Source organism: Entamoeba histolytica, genomic scaffold (assembly GCF_000208925.1).
Source record: "Entamoeba histolytica HM-1:IMSS scf_1104750518443 genomic scaffold, whole genome shotgun sequence".
Lineage (NCBI taxonomy): Eukaryota > Evosea > Mastigamoebida > Endamoebidae > Entamoeba > Entamoeba histolytica.
The window spans coordinates 33566-53792 of record NW_001914876.1 but is presented as its reverse complement, the minus strand read 5'-3'; the positions used below and the strand labels follow the sequence as shown (position 1 = coordinate 53792).

At 25.8% G+C, this 20227-nt stretch overlaps 8 protein-coding genes across 8 annotated transcripts in view; 5 read left to right on the top strand and 3 right to left on the bottom strand.

Annotated features, from left to right (window-relative positions):
- Positions 1–97: 97 nt before the first annotated feature.
- On the top strand, positions 98–1858 carry EHI_141860 (phosphoinositide phosphatase, putative; the record flags this gene model as incomplete). Its single annotated transcript, XM_649551.1, has 1 exon — positions 98–1858. One exon carries the CDS (start codon positions 98–100, stop codon positions 1856–1858), a length of 1761 nt encoding a protein of 586 aa, XP_654643.1.
- Positions 1859–1987: 129 nt separating this feature from the next.
- Positions 1988–7858, top strand: EHI_141850 (uncharacterized protein; the record flags this gene model as incomplete). Its single annotated transcript, XM_649552.2, has 2 exons — positions 1988–2735; positions 2787–7858. The coding sequence occupies 2 exons, from the start codon at positions 1988–1990 to the stop codon at positions 7856–7858; spliced, it is 5820 nt and encodes a 1939-aa protein (XP_654644.2).
- Positions 7859–8194: 336 nt separating this feature from the next.
- EHI_141840 (calmodulin, putative) lies at positions 8195–8564 on the bottom strand (the record flags this gene model as incomplete). Its single annotated transcript, XM_001913453.1, has 3 exons — positions 8195–8362; positions 8448–8504; positions 8559–8564. 3 exons carry the CDS (start codon positions 8562–8564, stop codon positions 8195–8197), a joined length of 231 nt encoding a protein of 76 aa, XP_001913488.1.
- Positions 8565–8857: 293 nt separating this feature from the next.
- Positions 8858–10174, top strand: EHI_141830 (RNA modification enzymes, MiaB-family; the record flags this gene model as incomplete). The annotated part of the gene is made up of 1 exon (XM_642791.1): positions 8858–10174. The coding sequence occupies one exon, from the start codon at positions 8858–8860 to the stop codon at positions 10172–10174; it is 1317 nt and encodes a 438-aa protein (XP_647883.1).
- A 73-nt stretch (positions 10175–10247) lies between these two features.
- EHI_141820 (protein kinase, putative) lies at positions 10248–16124 on the bottom strand (the record flags this gene model as incomplete). The annotated part of the gene is made up of 2 exons (XM_649555.1): positions 10248–15502; positions 15602–16124. The coding sequence occupies 2 exons, from the start codon at positions 16122–16124 to the stop codon at positions 10248–10250; spliced, it is 5778 nt and encodes a 1925-aa protein (XP_654647.1).
- Positions 16125–16435: 311 nt separating this feature from the next.
- Positions 16436–16843, top strand: EHI_141810 (uncharacterized protein; the record flags this gene model as incomplete). Its single annotated transcript, XM_649556.1, has 1 exon — positions 16436–16843. The coding sequence occupies one exon, from the start codon at positions 16436–16438 to the stop codon at positions 16841–16843; it is 408 nt and encodes a 135-aa protein (XP_654648.1).
- A 223-nt stretch (positions 16844–17066) lies between these two features.
- Positions 17067–17291, bottom strand: EHI_141800 (uncharacterized protein; the record flags this gene model as incomplete). Its single annotated transcript, XM_649524.2, has 1 exon — positions 17067–17291. The coding sequence occupies one exon, from the start codon at positions 17289–17291 to the stop codon at positions 17067–17069; it is 225 nt and encodes a 74-aa protein (XP_654616.2).
- Positions 17292–19525: 2234 nt separating this feature from the next.
- Positions 19526–20227, top strand: part of EHI_141790 (uncharacterized protein) — a gene marked incomplete at both ends in the record, with an annotated part of 919 nt that continues 217 nt past the window's right edge. The window contains one exon of the mRNA XM_001913452.1: positions 19526–20171. Coding sequence (XP_001913487.1) covers positions 19526–20171 — 646 coding nt within the window. The remainder of the gene's footprint in view (positions 20172–20227) is intronic.

Sequence of the window (20227 nt, the reverse complement as noted above, 5' to 3'; positions counted from 1 at the left end):
AAAATCAAAAAAAATTTTATATGTTTTAATAACAAAAAAAAAAAAGAAAAAGGTAAAAAAATAATATAACTAAAAAATAATAAAAGAAGTTCAATTAATGACTAGTATTATAGAACATTATGAATTATATAATTTAAGTGATGAAATTATAATATTTCCATCAATCACTGATAATAACAAAGCATTGAAAATTAATAAAAAGAATCAAAAAATAAGTTTTGAAGAATGTAAAATTCCTGAAGGAAGTGAAAAAATTGAAATAGAAGGAATTATTGGAATTCATGAACTAGAAAAAAGTAATTGTCTTATTGTTATTACTAAAAAGAAATTAATTACAAAATTCCTTCAACATAAATTTTATCAAATTGAAGGATATGATATTTTCCCAATTACTGAACATGAAGAAGAATCTTTTAGAGAATATCATAAAAATGTTATATCATCAACTCTTTCTATTCCATCATTCTATTTTTCTTATACTTATGATTTAACCCGTTCATATCAAACACAACCTTCTTCTCAAGGTACTGTATTTGATAGATGTAATCTACAATTTGTATGGAATCATAAAATGATTAAAAGTCTCCCAGAAATGATGAGACTTCCAATCATTCAAGGTTTTATAGGAAGAAGTGAGTGTGCTGTAGAACCTGAAGTAAAAAGTAATATAGTAATTAAAAAAGTTGAATTAATTCTTATTAGTAGAAGATCTAATCAACGTGTAGGAAGAAGGTATTATGTCCGTGGTGCAGAACAAAATGGTGAAGTTGCTAATTATGTAGAAACTGAACAAATAATTCGTGTTGGTGAAAAATATTGTAGTTATGTTCAAATAAGAGGAAGTATTCCATTATTATGGTCTCAAATTCCTAATATTAAATATAAACCAAAAATTGCAATTAGTCAAAATGAAGAGGAGAATTATGAAGCTTTTAAGAATCATTTTGAGAATATTAAAAAACAATATAAAAAAATTACTGCTGTTTCATTAACTGATTTAAAAGGAGGAGAAAAGAGTTTAGGAGATAAATATGAAGAATATGTTAATAAAATGAATGATCAAGACATACAATTAAAACGAGTTGATTTTCATAAGTTAATGAAAAATATGAAAGAGTTAATGAATTACATGGAAACTATTTATAAAGAAAATGATTTTAGCTGGTGTCAATGGAATATTAACTCTAAAGAACATGAACAAAAAGGAGTGTTTAGAGTAAATTGTGTTGATAATTTAGATAGAACTAATGTTTGTGAAAGTGTCTTTGGAAGGTTAACTGCTGAACAATTCTTAAAAGAAAAAGAGAATAATATTTTAATGGATCAAGACAAGATTACTGATAATGCTTGTTTAAATGCTATGTTTGTAAATTTATGGGCTGATAATGGTGACCAAATGAGTAAACAATATACAGGGACATGTGCATTGAAGAATGATATTACTCGAACTGGTAAACGAACAAAAATGGGATTAATTAATGATGGAACAAATAGTATTTTAAGATACTTTATTAACAATTTTTATGACGGAGAAACAACCGATCATATGAATGTATTCTTAGGTAATTGTGAAGGAACTAATACTAAATATCATTTTAAAGGAATGAATAAAATTATTATTTATGGGTTAATTGGATCTTTATTTATAGCTGTTGTTTGTGGAGTTACTTCATTACTCACAGGAAATACTGGACTTTTTATGACTAGCATTCTTGGATTAATTGGATTTATTACTTGTAGTACTATTGCATTAATACAAGGAAAGAAAGTGACTATCCCTCCAACCTTAATGCCAATTAGAGATTATCAAGTTGAGAACAAAGCATCAGAGCAAACAAAAAAAGAAAAAGAAGATTAAATCTCAATTTTAATGGTTTTAATAGAATTAGTTTTTTTTTTTATTTTTTTAAGATTTAATTATTCATGAGAAAAAAAAAGAAATTAGAAGATTCTGGTGAAAAGAACTGTAAAAAATGATTAATTTAGGATGAAGGAAATTGTCATACATACCTTTAAAGAATTAGTTGGATACGAATATGAAAATGTTAAGATATCTCCAAATCAAAACTATATTTCGATTTTAGAAAAAAACAGACAACTTCATATCATCTCTTTGATTAACTCATTTGAAAAGACAATTGAAAAAGTTCAATCATATAATTGGGCAATTTTAAATAAATCCGAAAACTTAATTTATCAATCTTCAGATAGACTGTATATATATGAACCTCATTCAAATTCAAATTTTGTTCTTCAAACACTTGTTTCAGATAAAGTATGTACTATTGATAGTTATAGAAATGCCTTTATTATTATAATTCCTTTAGAAAATGAACATTCATTTGATATTAATATATATGACACTTCACTTCGACTCTTCTCTGTAACATTACATGATATCATTTGTTTTAATTCAGCACATCGTTTATCTTTATTTATTCATAAAAATGGTGAAATTTCAATTTTGTCACCAGAGGAGCCACATCATCTTCATGTTTATCTCTCATTTCTTACAACAACATTTAATGATTTACGTTCTTTCTCTTTTTCAAAAGAACTTCAAAACTTTGTTTTTTGTAATGGAAAGAAAGTAATAGTTTTTACTCCAATAACTCATTTAACAGATGAGCCTTACAAAGAACTATTAGAAATGGATTCAAAAAATCCTTTGACATTTACTTCATATGATCTTGAACAATCTGGATTATCAGAACAGATTTTTGTTTCACAAACTGGTATTTATATCATTCAAAAATTCACAAACAAATTTATTTTATCACGTGTAGGTTCAGAAGAGAGGATTGACCAACACTCAATTCAACTTGTAGGTGATACAATTTTTCCTGTTTATATTAGTGATAACAAATTAATTGCTGCAGTTAGTGGTGATTCAAGAAGAATGTTATTAACATTAATTAATGGTGGATTTGGCTCATTAATCAATTATATTACAGATTTAAATCCTCAATTTGCTGTTGATTCAGCTGATTCAAGGATTCTTATTACATTAGAACATGCTTTAGAGACAGTTGATTCTTCAGAAGTAGATAAAGCTGTTGATAAATTGATTGAAAAAAATGACAACCAATTACTTAGTGCTGCACTCAAAATTTTTGTTGATCATTTAGGAATAGAAACACCTCGTGATATTATTCAGGTTTGTCTTAAGGCTTGTAAATTTATTGCACAACATGACTTGATGGAAAATGTAGATATGCTCGGTGAGGCAATAAGGAAGATTGGTAGTGCAGATGAAAAAATTAGAAGAGAAAGTCGTGAACAACGATGTCAAAAAGTAAAAAAAGTTTTTGGAGAGGAGTTTGATCATAAAAAACAAGAAATTAATAATACATTGAAAATGATAGACTTAAAATGTACTAATAAGAAATTAAGTTTTGAAGATATTATCCTTAATGGGAATATCCCTTCTAATGAAACAAAGGATTCTGACTTAATTATTAAAGGACAAGCATTGTGTATGAAAAAGGCACAAGAAGGAAAACATGACATTGCTATTAAAATTGCATTAAGAATAGGCATTGAAGATTTAAGTAAAATGTTGTTGACTCTTATTATGAATACTACTAATAGTTTATTAAGGCAATCTTGTATTGAAATGTATTATGAGATTGATCCCCATTTGAATCAATTTGACATTGATTTTATTAACACTTATGATCATAGAAGTCATACAAAATTAAACAGAAAATACGACGTGTCAATTGTTAAAGGAATAGAAGAAATTTCTCCTTTTGATGGAGATATACCAACAAAAATCGCACAAAAATATGGAATTACATCAGACATTCTTCCTGTGCTTGATGAGAAAGAACTTTGTGTTGTTCGAGTTAATGATATTATTAATGCAAACGATAGAGATAAATCATTTATTTTAGCAGAGTGTGGAGAAAATGAATGTTGTGTAGATCAATGGGAATTAGTTAAGTATTTTATTTCACATAACAAAGAAGATAAAGTGAAAGAGTGGATTAAAGAGCATCTTGATTTAATTAAAGGAGAAGAAGATAAAAAAACACTATGGAGGCTTGTTGAATATTATTGTGTTGACCCATCAAAAAGAGTTATTAAAGATTTTATTGAAGAAAATACATTCAAACCAGATAGTGAATGTCTTAAAGATCAAAAAGAACTGCTTATTCATCCTCATCCTTCTATTAGTGAAAAACAAGCACTAACAATTGTTGAAGAATATAAATCTATTAATAATTTACCATTAATTGATAGTTGTATTGAAGGAATGAAAATTACAAAATTCCCTGTAATGTGGATGAATCAAATTCATGCCTTACACTCTTCATATGAAGAAGCGATATTAATGAACACATTAAAACATTTGGATGCACCACTTCCTATGGATGGAAAATTAAAAGAACCTGTATTTAATCTATTATTGTCAAAACCACAATTATCTAATATTCTCAATGCTTTCTTTGAAGAAAATACTAAAACTGAAAGTGCTTCATCGTCTAAATTAAATGGTATTTGTCATCTAACAACAACAAACGGCGATCTTTCATTAACACAATTATATTCTAATACATTTCAAAGAGTTTATGATCCTTTAATAGAAGGACCATTTGGATTTGTTCCACGGAAATCAATTCCTGAAGGAAAGAATTGGTTAAGTTGTGAATATTATTTGACTCAAAAACAATGTATTTTTGCAAAAATGAATCAAAAAATTACTGATAAGAAGTTATGTGAATTAATTGTGGCAAATGACTCTGAAGTAAGGACGTGTTGTTCGTTTATCTCAAATAATCCATATATCAAACTTGTCACTGTTTTACATGAAGACCTTCAAACTCAATACGATTATATTTTTAAACATTACCCATCACTCCAGTCTATTAAAAATGAAAATATGATTGACTACCATTTACTTTTTGAATCTAATTTTGAAATTAAAGAAGAATTTGTCAAATGTTATGATGAATTAATGGGATCATCATATCCACCAACAAAAGGATGGGACAGACTAGGATATTTATGCAACATTTTCCAAGTCCCATTAAGACCAATGCAACTTCAAATACTTTCAAGAAAACAAGCATTTTTAGAGATGCTAATCTTTGCTGATAAACATGGATATAAATGGAGTGATGTTAAAGATCTTCTAATTCAGTATAGTGGGGATGTTTCAATCGCAAAACATATTTCGAATGCTATTGGAGCATTGTCAAAGATAAGTAGTGAGCGTGGACTATTAACAATTTTATTAGAAGACTCACCATTAGAAGCGTTTTCTATTTTTATAGGATCTTCAAATAAGACTATTAACTCAACAAAAGATCGTATTATAGAAATGGTACAAGAGGATTGTAGTTGTAGATTGTTAAGATTAGGCTTTTTCTTATTTGATTGTACAAATGCATTGAGACATTTCTTTGATATATGTGGATTGATTTCACAAACTAATTTTGAAGACATAGAATCTAATTCAGAACAAATGGATTTAAAATATGGAATGATAGGAAATGAAGAGTGGAGAAAGAGTGTTATTGAAGACTGTCTTGATATCGTTGTTAGTTGGTGGCAACAACGATCACCAATGAGATTAGAAAAGTTGATAGGATATTTGAAAGGAAAGAATTTAGGAGAGAGTGTAAAATTAAAGATTAAAAAATATTGTAATATCATTGAGCTTATTGAAAAGACACAACTCTCATTAAGTCTGATAGAAAGTCCAATTGAATTTATTGAAAAAATGACTAATGCAAGATATTTTGAAGAAACATATCATCACATTAATGAATTCGAACCAAGGTTTTTGTTTAAAGTTATTGAAAAAGAAGCAAACCAAATGGTTGGTAAACAAAACTGGAAATCTATTGATGAACTACTTCAAAGAAGAAAAGCACCCGCATTAGAAGCAATCCAGTACTATCAAGAACATATTGACCAATTAGTTAAAACAAGAAATGAGTTAAATTATCAAACTATTAATATCGAAGTTGTAGAAATAATGGAACTTAAAGAACAATGGTTTGATGTATTAGAAAGACAAAACTCAAATGGAAATATCTTACAAATGCATGCAGAAAATAAACAAATCTTAGCTACATATCAACAAGCAGTTAGAGAGCATGTCCCTGTTGAGGCATTAATTAACCCAACTGTTAAAAGTGTTTATTACGTATTAAATACTTCTAATTATACTTTGGCTCAACAAATGAATGAAACAGTTCACGCAGAAGAAATAGAAGTATTTAATGAAGTACTTAAATTTATTACTAGTGCACAATCATATACAATGAAATTAGAAGAAGGAATTGAACAAATTAATTCTATTTATAAAGGAACAACACACATCAACCCAATTGTAGAATTACTAAAAATACGATATGAAATGATTCATAAATATTTCGAAGATAAATCATTAGTTTTGGTTGTACTAACTAGTTCAGCTGATTACAATGCTAAAGCAATTGACTTTTTACAAACTATTTGTGGGCCTAAAGTTGTATCGAAATATTCCAATAAAGTTGTAGAATGGAGTAAAGTATTTGAAGATGCTAAAAGATTTGTTGAAGCAGAAAGAATTGATCAAAATGAATTAGGTAGATTATTGGCAAATAATTTTATTGAAATAACAAATACAATTAAACCAGTATGTGTTATTGGATGGTCTACACCAAACATTCTAGCATATTTAAATATTCTTTCTAAGGTTGCTGATATTGTTAAGCCAATGCTAAATCTTTTAGAAAATGTTACTACAATAAACACCCTTGCTGAGGCATTAATTTTGTGTCACACCGCTGCAAAAAATGCTAACTCAACTGAATTAATGAAAGAAGTGTTAACAAAGATTCAAAAGAGTCTAGTAGTTTTCTTAATTCCACATAATCATTCTTATCTTGTACGTGTTATTACTAGAACAAAAGCTTATGATGATATTCGTATTCCACGGTTACATGATTCCCCAACTACACTCGTCAAATACTTTATTTCTGAAGCAATGACAGACAAAGATGTTGACTATAGAGTGATTTTACCTAAACATGACCAAAAAGATGCATTTGAAACTTTACTGTATTATCAATCAGATCTAGCAGAAATTAAGGATGAAATAGGAATCACTTCAAATCCATTATATGAAACATTATTTGCTGAAACATATTCATATCTTAATGACTCCATTGAAGGGGGTAATTTATTCTTTAATAAAGCAAAGAAAATTGTTGACACTGCCATAATGAAAATGGGTAGTAAAAAAGGTTGTGTTGATGACGCATATTCAGACATACTAGAGGCTATGTCTTGTTATACTAAAGCAGCAGGGTTCTTCTGTAATGGACAAGAATATTATTGGGCAAATAAATGTGGACAACAAATAAACTTACTAGCTCTTCAAATATTTTATAATAATGTCCAAATAATTGGACTAACCCATGAGAAGGCAAAGAACCAATTAATGTATATTTCAGACGTAGAAGATGCTGTTTTGTTTGCAACCGCATACAACTTATTAGAACTTCATCAATGGATTCCTTCCATTTTTGAGCAATGCTTTGTTAGGCAGAACATAAATTATATTGAAGAATGGAGAAAAGTGTTCAACATGGACAACAAAACTTGGGAAGAACTTGTTGAATATATAGACCGTCCACAAAAACAAATTAAGAAAAAAGAGATAGCTGTATTACGAGAACAGTTTATGAAGAAGTGCCATGGATATTGGCCAGAACTCTTCTGTTGCCAAGATGGTGTAGTTTTAACAGAAGGAATTTTGAAACCAGAAATTAAAGAAATGATTCAAAATGCCCATATCATACGAAACATTTATATTACAGATATTGTTGCTATTGATGATGACAATAATTTTGATCATTAACTTTTTTGTTTTCTATCTATTCTTGTTTTTTTTTTAGTATTTTTTTTGATAAGAATCTAAAAATTGTGAATTGAAACGAATAAATATAGGCAATATGTTAAATCCAACAAATACAAAAACTCCTTATACAAAAGAAAAAATCATTGACACTCAAACCTAGTTAAACAATTTTTATTCAAAACCCAGAAAAATAACATAAAAACAATAACCTTACTTGGGGTGTGTAACTCAACCCCATTCATGAAGAAATCCTATTTATTTTTATATAACCTTTAAAATAGAATTTCAGTTGGTTTGTAAAAAAAAACAAAATTAGAAATAATGAAAGGAAATAAATTATTCACGACAAGCTTCAACAAGGAAACGAGCAAATGCTTTATAATCAATATACCCATCAGCATCTGGGTTTGCTTCTTTTACAGCTTCATCTGCTTCTTCATTGGAAATACACATGCCTTGATCCATAAGAATACTTTTTAATTCATCAATTGTAATAAAACCATCCTACCAATGTGAGTATTTTGAAGTTTTTTATTATAACGTTATAAAAACAATCACCCCATCATATAAATAATATAAAACAACAAACTTGATCTTTGTCAAAATTATAAAATGCTTCAATTAATTGACTAATTTCGTTTTCAAGCTATATCAATAAGAATATCTTCTCATTTCACTGAAATACATTATTCAAACAAACAGACATTCTTTTTGAGTTTATAGTTTCCATTTTTAAGTTGAAAGGAGTTGAAATAATAATGAAACGTTATTAAAATAGTATAGTGTTATATATAACATAATAATCTCATGAGAAGGTTAAAGTGATGGTTTAAACAAATAAAGAGAGAAGAAGGAAAGACAAAGGTTGTTTGAGAATTTAAGTGGTTGAGGTTAATGATGAATAAATGGTAAGACTCAAAAAAAAGGAATGAAACAAAAAAAAAGGGTAAAAAAGAATAAAAAGAAAATTACTAAAATATAAACAATAAAAAGTGAAGAATGGCTGATATTGAAGAATTAGGAACCATCAAATTTCTCACATATGGATGTTCACATAATGTTAGTGATAGTGAGGTTATGCAAAAAGATTTAATAAATGCTGGTTATAAAATAGATTCAAGTTCAACACCAATCAGTTCAAAATATAAAGCTGTAGTAATTAATAGTTGTACAGTAAAGAATCCATCACAACAAGCCATTGATGTTGTTCAAAAGAAATGTGAAGAAGCTAATGTTCCATTAGTCATTGCAGGATGTGTTCCACAAGCTGATCCCAAAGCATGTCATTGTTCTAAAAAATGTTCTATTGTTGGTGTTGATCAACTTCATAAAATTACAGAGGCAGTAGAAAAAGCAACTCATAATGAAGGACAAAGTTATTTAGAACGAGGTGCATTAGTTGATATTGATGATCATGTAAGAAGTAATCCATTAATTGATATTATAGTGACATGTACAGGTTGTGAGAATGCATGTAGTTATTGTAAAACTAAACATGCACGTGGAGGGTTGAGAAGTTATCCAATTGAAGAATTAGTTAAAAGGGTTCAACAATCTGTAGATGAAGGAGTGAAAGAAATTAGATTAACAGGAGAAGATATTGGAGCATATGGATTAGATATTAATGATACATTTCCACATATGTTAGAACGTATTTGTGAAGTTGTAGATGGGAAAGCAATGTTGAGAATTGGAATGGTTAATCCACCATATATTATTAAGTATTTTAATGAAATAGTTAATATTTTATTACGTCCATGTTGTTTTAAATTTTTACATATTCCAATTCAATCTGGATCTACATCAGTATTAGATGCAATGAAAAGAAAATATACTCGAGAAGAATTTGATGATGTTTGTAATAGACTTAGAATAGCTGTTCCAGGGATTAGTATTGCAACTGATATTATTTGTGGATTTCCTACAGAAACTGATGAAGATCATAAAAAAACATTAGAATGTATTGAAAAACATAAATTTCCAGTTGTTAATATTTCTCAAATGTATATCAGACCAGGAACACCTGCAGCTAAAATGAAACAAATTAATAGTAAAATTGTTAAACAAAGAAGTAGAGAAGTAACTGAATTATTTGATAGTTATTTACCATATACAAATTTAGTTGGAAAAGAGTGTGTTGTTTGGATTAATGAAATGGCACATGATGGAATTAATTATGCAGGTCATGATATTTCTTTTGTTCAAGTTATTGTTCCACATTGTGAAAATGAAAATTTATTAGGGAAATCAGTTCGTGTAAAGATTATTGAAGCAGGGAAGTTTTTCGTTCGTAGTGAGATAATTGAAATTCTTTAATCAAATTAAAAGTAATAAAACAAATATTTTCAATTAAAACATAATAATTTTTATTTTAATCCTTTAAAAAAGGTTATGAAACTGGTAATATTTCAAATTCTTTTTCAACCATTTTTCTAAATAATGAAAGTTTATCAACAATTTCAGAAAATGGAGGTCGTAAAATAGGATCTTGACTCCAACATTTTTGAATTAACTCTTTATATCTTATATAAGGAGAGTTAGGAATAGTTGGTCTTAATCCAGTAATAATAGATGTTCTTAATTGGGATGGAAATTTAAAATCATTAAATGGTTCTTCTCTTGCTAATAATTCCCATAATATAATGGCAAAGCTATATACATCAGCTGCTAATGTAAATGGTTTATTAATTAATACTTCAGGAGCTACCCATCTTGGATTATCTACAAAATATTTTTCTTCTTCATTATAAGTTCCACTAAGTCCAAAATCAGATATAACACAAGTTAATTCACCTTGTTGATTTGTTTTAATTAAAATATTTGGACTTTTTAAATCACGATGAATGATTAATTCTTTATGTAATGATGCCATTCCACTTGCTATTTGATATGCAAAACGTAACATAATTGGCCATGAAAGATCATTATTTTTATTTCTAATATATTCATGTAAATCTCCTTTGTCACATATATCCATAACTAATGCTAATGGATCAAAAGAAATTCCATATAATTTAAGAATATAAGGTGATTCTATTAAATTCATAATACAAATTTCTCTTTTTAATTCAGTAATACTTTTAGACACAAGATGTGCTGCTCCTCCTTTTCCTTTTTCACTAGAAAATTGAGAAGGTTCAAAAGAAAATAATTTAATAGCAGCTTTCTTATTATTATAAATAGTAGAATAAACTTTAGCAGTACTTCCTATTCCAAGTAAATTTTCATTAGTTAATTCACTTCTATTTATTTCAACTGAAAACAACTTATTTTGTTGTTTTTTTCTTAAATCTTTTAAACTAAGATCTAAGCTACATGTTGATACCATACAAGTATGACATTCTCCAAAACTAATTACTTCTTTATTCTTTAAAATTGCTTCATTAATTTCTTTTAAAGGAATAGCACTACATTTATCTACTCCTAAAATTAAACAAGTTGGACAAAGAATTAATTCATCATATTCTAATGTAGGGAATAATTCATCATGAATTTTATAAAATGAATCTAATAATACTTCCATTAATTCTGCAGCTACTAATACAGAATTAACAGTTGCAGCACGATATCTCGTTCTAATAGTAAATTGATGTTCATTACATTCAATATAAAAATAAAAATGTTGTTCATATGCTATTTTTGTTAAAATACATTGATTCATAAATACTTTAGTAATACTTAATCCTTCTATAAGTGCAATAAAAATAAAATATGCAAAATAGATTGGTGGAATATATTGAAAATTAATAACTCTTCCAAAATCCATTTCTTTTGTATCATGAAATTTTGGCCAATATTCATTTAATGTAATTGGTTCAATATGAGGAAGAAGTCTTGGTTGAAAATATAAAGTTTTTGATATATGTATTGGTTGACTAGTTGATGCTGCAGGTGTACGACAAGTAGAATGAATTTCATCTTCTTGACTAAACGATGGAATTTCAATTGCAGTAGAAAGAGATCTATTAATCATATGATTAAATTTTGATCGTTTTGTAGGGAGTTTATTAATTTGATGAGAATAAAGACTTGACAATATATCAATTCTTGTAATTGAATGAACAGAAACAAATTCTTCATATTTTTCTTGTAATCCAAATTTATTAAGAAAATCATCACTGACAATAAAAACATCATAAAACATTTGAATAAAATACATAATAACATTAATAGTGTCAGGACTCATTCCTCTATATGAATGAATAATTTCTTTAATATTTTCAATAAATCCAAATCCATTTTGAGCTTGTTTTTCAAGATAAAAATTAATATTTTCAAAGATACTTAAATCTACAATAACTAAATTTGAATTTGTACTATTTAATGATAAGAGATTATACATATTTATTTTATTTTCTACTCTTTGTTTTTTATCAATACTTCTAGAAACACTAATAATTACTCCAAGTTGATGTAATGCATTAATAATAGTATGAAAATTTCCTTCTAAGTTAAATTGATTAATAATTTTATATAATTGACCTTCTTTAATAACTGGTGGATCAAATGTAGCCATTTTTATTTCTTTAGCAACTTTTAATATTGATTCATTATAAACATTTGGTATTACTTTAAAATCACTAATTAATTTCTTAAGTTTTGATTCAATATTTAATTTTTTCTTACTTTTTAATGTTAAAACAATAACATCACTTTGCCATGGTAATAATTGTTTCTTTATAGAATCTACTGCACTTTGATCTTCTGCTGTTTTTTTATTTTCAACAAAAAACATTATTCTCATTTTAATTGATTCATCATTTGGTAATACTCTTTGTAAATAATATTTCCAATGAGATAAAACACTTCTCCATCTATCAAATGATAAAATAATAATATAACAATCTGATATTGGTGGAATAAATCCAATTCGATTATTAAAATCATGATATTGTAATAAAAAGTGATGAGCTTTAGGTTCATCATCAATTGGAAGTTGTTCATATAATTTAATATTATCTGATTTACTATTTTTAAATTCACTATAAAACTTTTTAAATAAATCAATTCCTTTATTATCAGATAAAATATGTAATGGTGTTTCAAATATTGTTGTTTGTATTTGTGGTATTGATTTAATATGATCTTTTTGTGTTTGAGGTATTTTTATATCTGAATTTCCATCAATTTTTAATGTTTGTAATTGAATTAATTTTGTGTGTAGTTGAGAAAGATATTGAAGATTATTATGTGAAACATCTAAAATTGATAAATTAGTAAGATTAAAAAGGTCTAATGGTAATCCTTTCATAATATTATAAGAAAAATCTAATAATGTAAGATTAGTCATAGTAGAAATCAAATTAGGAATTCTAGTTTTATTACAATATGACATTTTTAATGTTTTTAATTTATTTAATTGAAGTACTTGATTTGTATTAATTTTAGGATTATATGATAAATTTAATGAAATTAAATTTGTTAGTTTTGTCATTTTATTTGGTAATGTTTCAAAACTATTTGTTGCAACAATAGTTCTTATAGATAATGGAAATGAAATATCAGGAGAGAGTGGTCTATTTGAAATATTTAAATATTTTAAATGACATAATATATCAAATGTTATCATTTCATATTGACTAGCTTCATTATTTGGTCTTTCTGATATATCAAGGAAAGTAAGATTTGTTAAATGATATAAATGCCATTGTGGAATATATTGAATTGTATTATTTTTCATTTGAAGTTCTTTTAAATTTGGTAAAGTTACAATTTCATTAGGAATAAAAGGAATTTGATTTCCATTTAAATTCATTACTTGAATTTGTTCTTTTTGTATTTTTTGCCAAAGATAATGAGGAAGTGAAGTTAAATAATAATTAGAAAGATCTATTGAAGAATTACTTTGAATTGAAAGAATTGGATTTTTGTCTTTAGTATAATTAATAAAGTCAATAAATAAATTAGGTTGTAATAAAACAATAGATTGTGGCCAATATTCCATAATATCAAATGCAAAATTATCGAAATCTGATTTAATAAATTGAATTTTATGATTAAGAAGATATGAATATAATGATTGAGTTGGATTTTTTTGAGAAGATATTGTACTGAATCTATGAGAAAATGTATGATAAGTTAAAAATGAAAGAAGATAAGGAGTAAATTCAAAGATTGTTGGATATGAATACATTATACAATTAATCATATGTAAAAATATACAAAAATTAAATGGATGATACCCTTTTGAATATACAACTTGAAAATATTTTGAACAAACAAATTGGGTATGAATTAATTCTAAAAATCCATTAAATGTTCTATAATATTTATTTGTAATAATTAGAAATAAAGCAGAAACACCACATGATTCAGTTTGATCTTCTTTACCAATAAAACAAAAAGAATATCCTTGTTTAAACCTTGGAATAATATCAAAAAAACAACTCATTATTTTTTTCATTTCATCACTAATAAATGTTAATTTATTATACATTTTATCTATTTGTTCTTTTTTAATTTTTGTAATAAACCTATAATAATTATTCATTTCTTCTTCAAGTATTTTATCATCTAAATAACTTAAATCAATAATTTCTCCTTGAATATTTTCACTAATTCTTTTATTATTTATTTCATTTTTATCATTATTAATTTCAATTCTAAAAATTCTTCCTCCTTTTTCACTTTCATCTATTAATATTAATTTACTACACTCTCTTTTAGAATAATAAATATATTCTTCATCATTCCATCCAATAGGTTTTAATATTAAATCTTTATTATTTTTAAGTTCTTTATATATTCTTTTACTATTATTTTTAATACAAATTTCATTACAATATACATCATATTCATCAATCCAATATTGTTTCTTTTCAAGTTGTTGAACAGTACTTTGTACTTCATTTGCATTTTCTATATTTTTAAATCCAAATGTAATCATTTGAGATGTGTATGATAACATTCTAATTAAATAAACTTTCTCTTTTTCTTTACTACTTTCACTAAGAGAACTTTGTTGAATACTTTTAATAGGAATTTGATAAAATGAAGAACAATTCATTTTATCTTGAAATATAGTTGTATTATATGGTATCCACATCATTCTATAATTAGTAACTGCAAGTTCTCCATTCTCCCATTCTCTTTTATCAAGATTTGTTATTGTTTCATTAATTGGTAACATATATATTGGCATAAGTACTTCTTTATAATATAATATAATTTGTTCTCCTGCATATGTTTCATCACTTTCAAATATACAATGACTATTATTTTCTTTTTTACTAAATTTTAAAAGACATCTAAATGGAATTGGATCAAGTCCTGGTGCAATACAATTAATTATATAATCAATCAATTCTTCTTTAAAATAATAAAAAACACTTGTTTCTGATTCAATCATTGTTTTTAAGAATGAAAATGTTCTGTTAATAATCATTTTGTTTTGAGTTGTAGATACAATCCTATCAAATGGATTTTCTTCATTTATTCGTTCTGTTATTTCTTTTAAATTTTCTAATGTAAGAATTGCTTCATTTTGTGCAAAATAATATGTTAATGCCATGAATGTTAATGTTATTCCTTTATAATAATCAAAAGAATTTAATTTAACAATTTCTTTCTTTTTAAATCCTTCAGTAAATCTATACATTTCTCTTACTAAACAATCACTAAAATTTAAATTTTCTAAGACAATTACTATTTAATTAGTATTTCTTCTTTCTCTCTTTATCTTCTTTTTCTTTTATTACCATTTTTAAAGAATTTTAAATAAAAATTTAAATGTAAAAAACAAACAACCAAAAGATGTTTCTCGGTCAAATCCTTTTATTTTTTCTGTTAATTCAACAGATTGTTTAATACTACAACCATGTCGTGAAAATTTTCTTTTTGTTAATTTTCTTATTGTATTTCCATTAATTTTCTTTGTTAAAATATATTCACAAAATTCTTTTGGAGCATTTGGTTTAATCCAATTTATTAATTCTAATGTAGTATATTGTCTTAAGGGTTTTGGTGGTGGTGGTAATAAATGAAGAATAGTTTCATTATATTTAAATGATGTTTCTAATATTAATGGTACTTTTGAGAATGTTAACTCAATTTGATTTGTTTTTAAATATTCATTTGATGTAGTAGGAATTGTCATTTGTTCAAAATGTGATGTTGTTAATGTAGTTGTAGTAGTTGTTGTTTCTGTTTGTGTAGTTCCTGTATTCAATTCTGAACTTTCAGTTGCACGTGAATTCGACCCTCGTGCGAAAAAAGGTTTATGTCTCCGACTTAACTTACTTTTACTTTCTGAAACGACCAAACTCATTTCAGGTCGAAATGGGTTATTCAGTTCCTTGTATTTTTGGACAACCCAGAAAAGTTCAATTTTTCATTCTCATTACAAATTCATTTCTCTCTTCTTTCATTTCATTATTCTCTCTCTCTTGTCTATCATTAAGACAAATAAATGAAATACTCCTTAACAATTCCTTCATGAAGGTAAATAACAAAATCATTTAAAATACCTGTTTATACTGAAGTAAAAAAAAAAAACAGATAAAAACATTCTTTTCATTATTGTTTTTTACTTCTTAAAATCAAAAAATATAAAAACAAAAAAAAATAGTATTATATTCAATGGATATGATTGCAACTGGTTTAGATGTGTTAGACAGAATTGAGAAAATTGAAAAATTGAGAGATGAAGTGCAAAAGATTGTTGACATGAATGAAAGGGTTAAACAAAATAACGTTTATACCATTGAAGAAGTTATTAAATATGCAAAATTCATTAGTGGAACGGTTGCACAACAACCTCCTTATCCAAAAATGCCTTCATCTCTTCCTTATCCATATCATATTCCTGTTAATGTACCAACTGGTGTTGATTTATTAGAAAATGCTGGATGGAATAGAGATATTACTGCGTACAGTGATTCAGATGAAAGTAAAGAAGAACAACCAAAGAAAGAACCTGAGTTTGAAGTTGATAATGATAATGATGTTGTTCTTATGGAAAGTAGTGTTTCTGAAGAAATATTGTAATTGATTGATGATTATCTCTTTTTATACTTTCTTAAAACTAAGCGAAAAAATAACATTAAACAAATTCTCAATTTTAATAGACTTAACTATCTTCACATCGTCTTCTGCATATCAACCACGTTGTTCCAATAAATAATAAATCAATAAAAAATACCCCAACAGTACAAATAATTGATATTAACCAATCTATCAAACGTTAACATTTGTATATTAATATCATTTCTTAATTAATTAACAAACCACTAAATACACAATTGTCATTACATTCACTATTTGGACATGGTGGAAGATATTGTTCAGAACCAAAATATGTTGGTGGAATATGACATGAATAAACTTTATTACACTCACATCTATCACCACTACTTTGGAAACAACATGCATCATCAAGTCTTGGAAGTCCATAACTTACACCAATCAATAAAACAACTATTATTATTCCATTCATTTCTTTTTTTACTTCCTATTTTAAAGTTCATTTTATTAAAAACTCTTTTTGCTTTTCTTTTTATTTTTAGCTGATTTAAAAACATAAATTTTTGTTATTCTATTTCTTTTTCTTAGTAGTACAAGAAAAAGACTTGAAACAGAAAAACAAGTAAATAACAGGGTGGGGGTTTTTGCGTTTTATAGATAAAATACATCAGAAATAACTTTCTTTGAACATACATTGTCATAATATTAACAAAGAAGAATGAAAAATACTTTACTAGAATTTTTTATTTAAGTTAAGATGAAGTATTTTTTATTTATTGGTGAAATAGAGACGGTTTTTTATTGAGATATACTCAACAATTAATAAACATAAACTTTCAAAAAGTATAATTTATATCTATTGATACTATAGTATAAGTGTTTAATTTATATTATTAAGTAAATGAATAACAATGGTTAAAAATTAAGTTTAATTAAAAATAGATTGTTTAATAGTACAGTCTATCAAAATCTATTGCAATCTATTGTATTTGTTTTCAGAATTATTAATTATTTGTTATGAAATAATTCATTTCTTTATTAATATCTTTTATTCTTTTAAGCATTTCTACAGTATTTAATAAAATGAATGGTTGGAGTTGTTAGTATTGTTTTAAGAACATTTAGCATTTATAAAAAATAACGATTTTTAGATCACCATCAATGTTAGTGTTTTTTAAATAACATTAGCTTATATTAAATAAATAAAGGCTATATTCATTTGTTCATCAAAAGATAGTTTTTGTCATATGTTAAAATCCTTATTTTATTTTTACACTTCATTGAATAATCAACATAACAATTTTATTCTATCAAATTGAATAAAATTGATATAGTGTTGTAGATTTTTGTAAAAAATACAATTACTATTGTTATCAAGAACAAGTGAATTATGTTATAAGTTAAATAGATGATAATATTTAGTAAAGATGAAGAAGAAATATCAAACGTACATATAATACAGTTGATACAAAGAGATTTAGAAAAGTCATGAGTTATATTCTAATCAAATAGATTGAATAGAAATATAACTTATTATAATTTTATTTTTTGGAGACTTTAGAAATTATGATAACAATACAAATTTCATGTTATTTTATTATTTAGAATAATTAATTTTATTCTGACTAGGCTACATTGTTTAAAAAATAATATTTTCAGTGATACTGTAAATGTATATTAACAAGTTATATTATCCTTGAATAATATATGTGAAAACAATAAATGAAAATATAATAAATACATCTAAAAATATTAAATGGAAATAATCAAAATTGAAAATATTTTATTATAGATAGAGAAATATAGCAGAAAAGATCAACTTTATTACCATTCTGAACTTCTTAAATTTGGTTTAGCTTATCTTATTTTATACTTCAAAAAGAATTTACTTGAAACCAAAAATAATTCCATTAGAATTTATTGAACCGCTTATTCAATACGTTAGTTTTGTATTATTTCAGTAGTTATAATATAAATAATATGTAATCACTCAAGTGATAACAAAAATTGTTATACATTATTAACTTCTTTAATATGATATAAACATATGAGAAAACATATCAAACTAGTTTGTTTTTATTCATATGGAACTTTACAGTCATTCACCAAATTAACTTAAAAATATAGACATATTATCAGGAGTGATAATAATAATTATAGATTATATAAAAAGAGTGTGATACTTTATTAAAGAAAACTGGTTAATTAATTGTTGGAAGTATAAACAGAACTTTCTTCACATAAAGTAATTTTGCAGAAAATACCATCTCCTAGAGTTTATAAAAATAATGTACCACTAAATAAAAAGAAAACAAACTCTATTTAGACTCTCAAGTATTTTTTTAAAATGTTACGTCTTCCCCCAACACAATGTTTTATTTTTAAAGCTGTAACTATATTTTTTAACTTGACTTTTATGTTGTTGAACAAATTGACATTAATGTTTTAAAATATGAAAGAAAAATACTAAGAGCCATTACACACTTATCCTCGTTGTAGATTAAAAGATTTTCTTTGTTAGACTCTATTTAAACACTGAAACAAAAATAATTCTAAAGACATTTGTATTTTGTTATATATAGCACAAATTGAACATTCAATTAAAAAAAGAAGGAGAAGTTTAATGAAGAAGAAAAGAAAGAGATAAGAAAAAAATAAGATTGATTATTATACCAAAAGAACTATTAAAGAAAAGAAATAGAAACAATGGAGATTGTTCCTTTAAAATGTACTATTTGTCAACAGCCAATACGCCTTCATCAACAATTAATTTATACTCTTCCTTCTTCTATTACGAGTGCTATTGCTTCACCTCCAAAAGACTGTATTACACCACCAAAGAAAAATGATAGATCAATCAGAATTACAACATATTTATCACCACCTTCTAATTATTCATCTTCTTTCTTTAACAATTCTTTGTCACCTACACTTTCACTTCATAAATCTATAAGTTCTCTCCAAACAAGTCCAGCATCTGATCCAAGAAAAACAGACGAACGACCAATATTAACACGATCTACATCATTTCTTCATTCATCATATTGGAAAGAAAAAGAAGTTGATAAACCTATTATTGCTGATATTTCACAAACACCAGATTTTGTTAAATGGCAGGAAACATGGAGACATGTATTAGGAATTAATGTTCCTTGGTGTGTTAATTGTTGGCAACGAATGTATAAAGAAACAAGTGAAGAATTTTATCAAACAGGAGAAGAAATTGTTATTGAACGATTACACTTAAATGAACTTCGAATAGCACAAAATTTAGACAAACAAATTGAACAAGAATTAGAAAGAGTAAATTCTCTTCAACAAGAACTAGAAGAATTAACTCAAGAAAATGAATGTCTTCAAGAAATTACCAATCTAATTGAGAAAGATGAAGAACAATTCACGAAATTA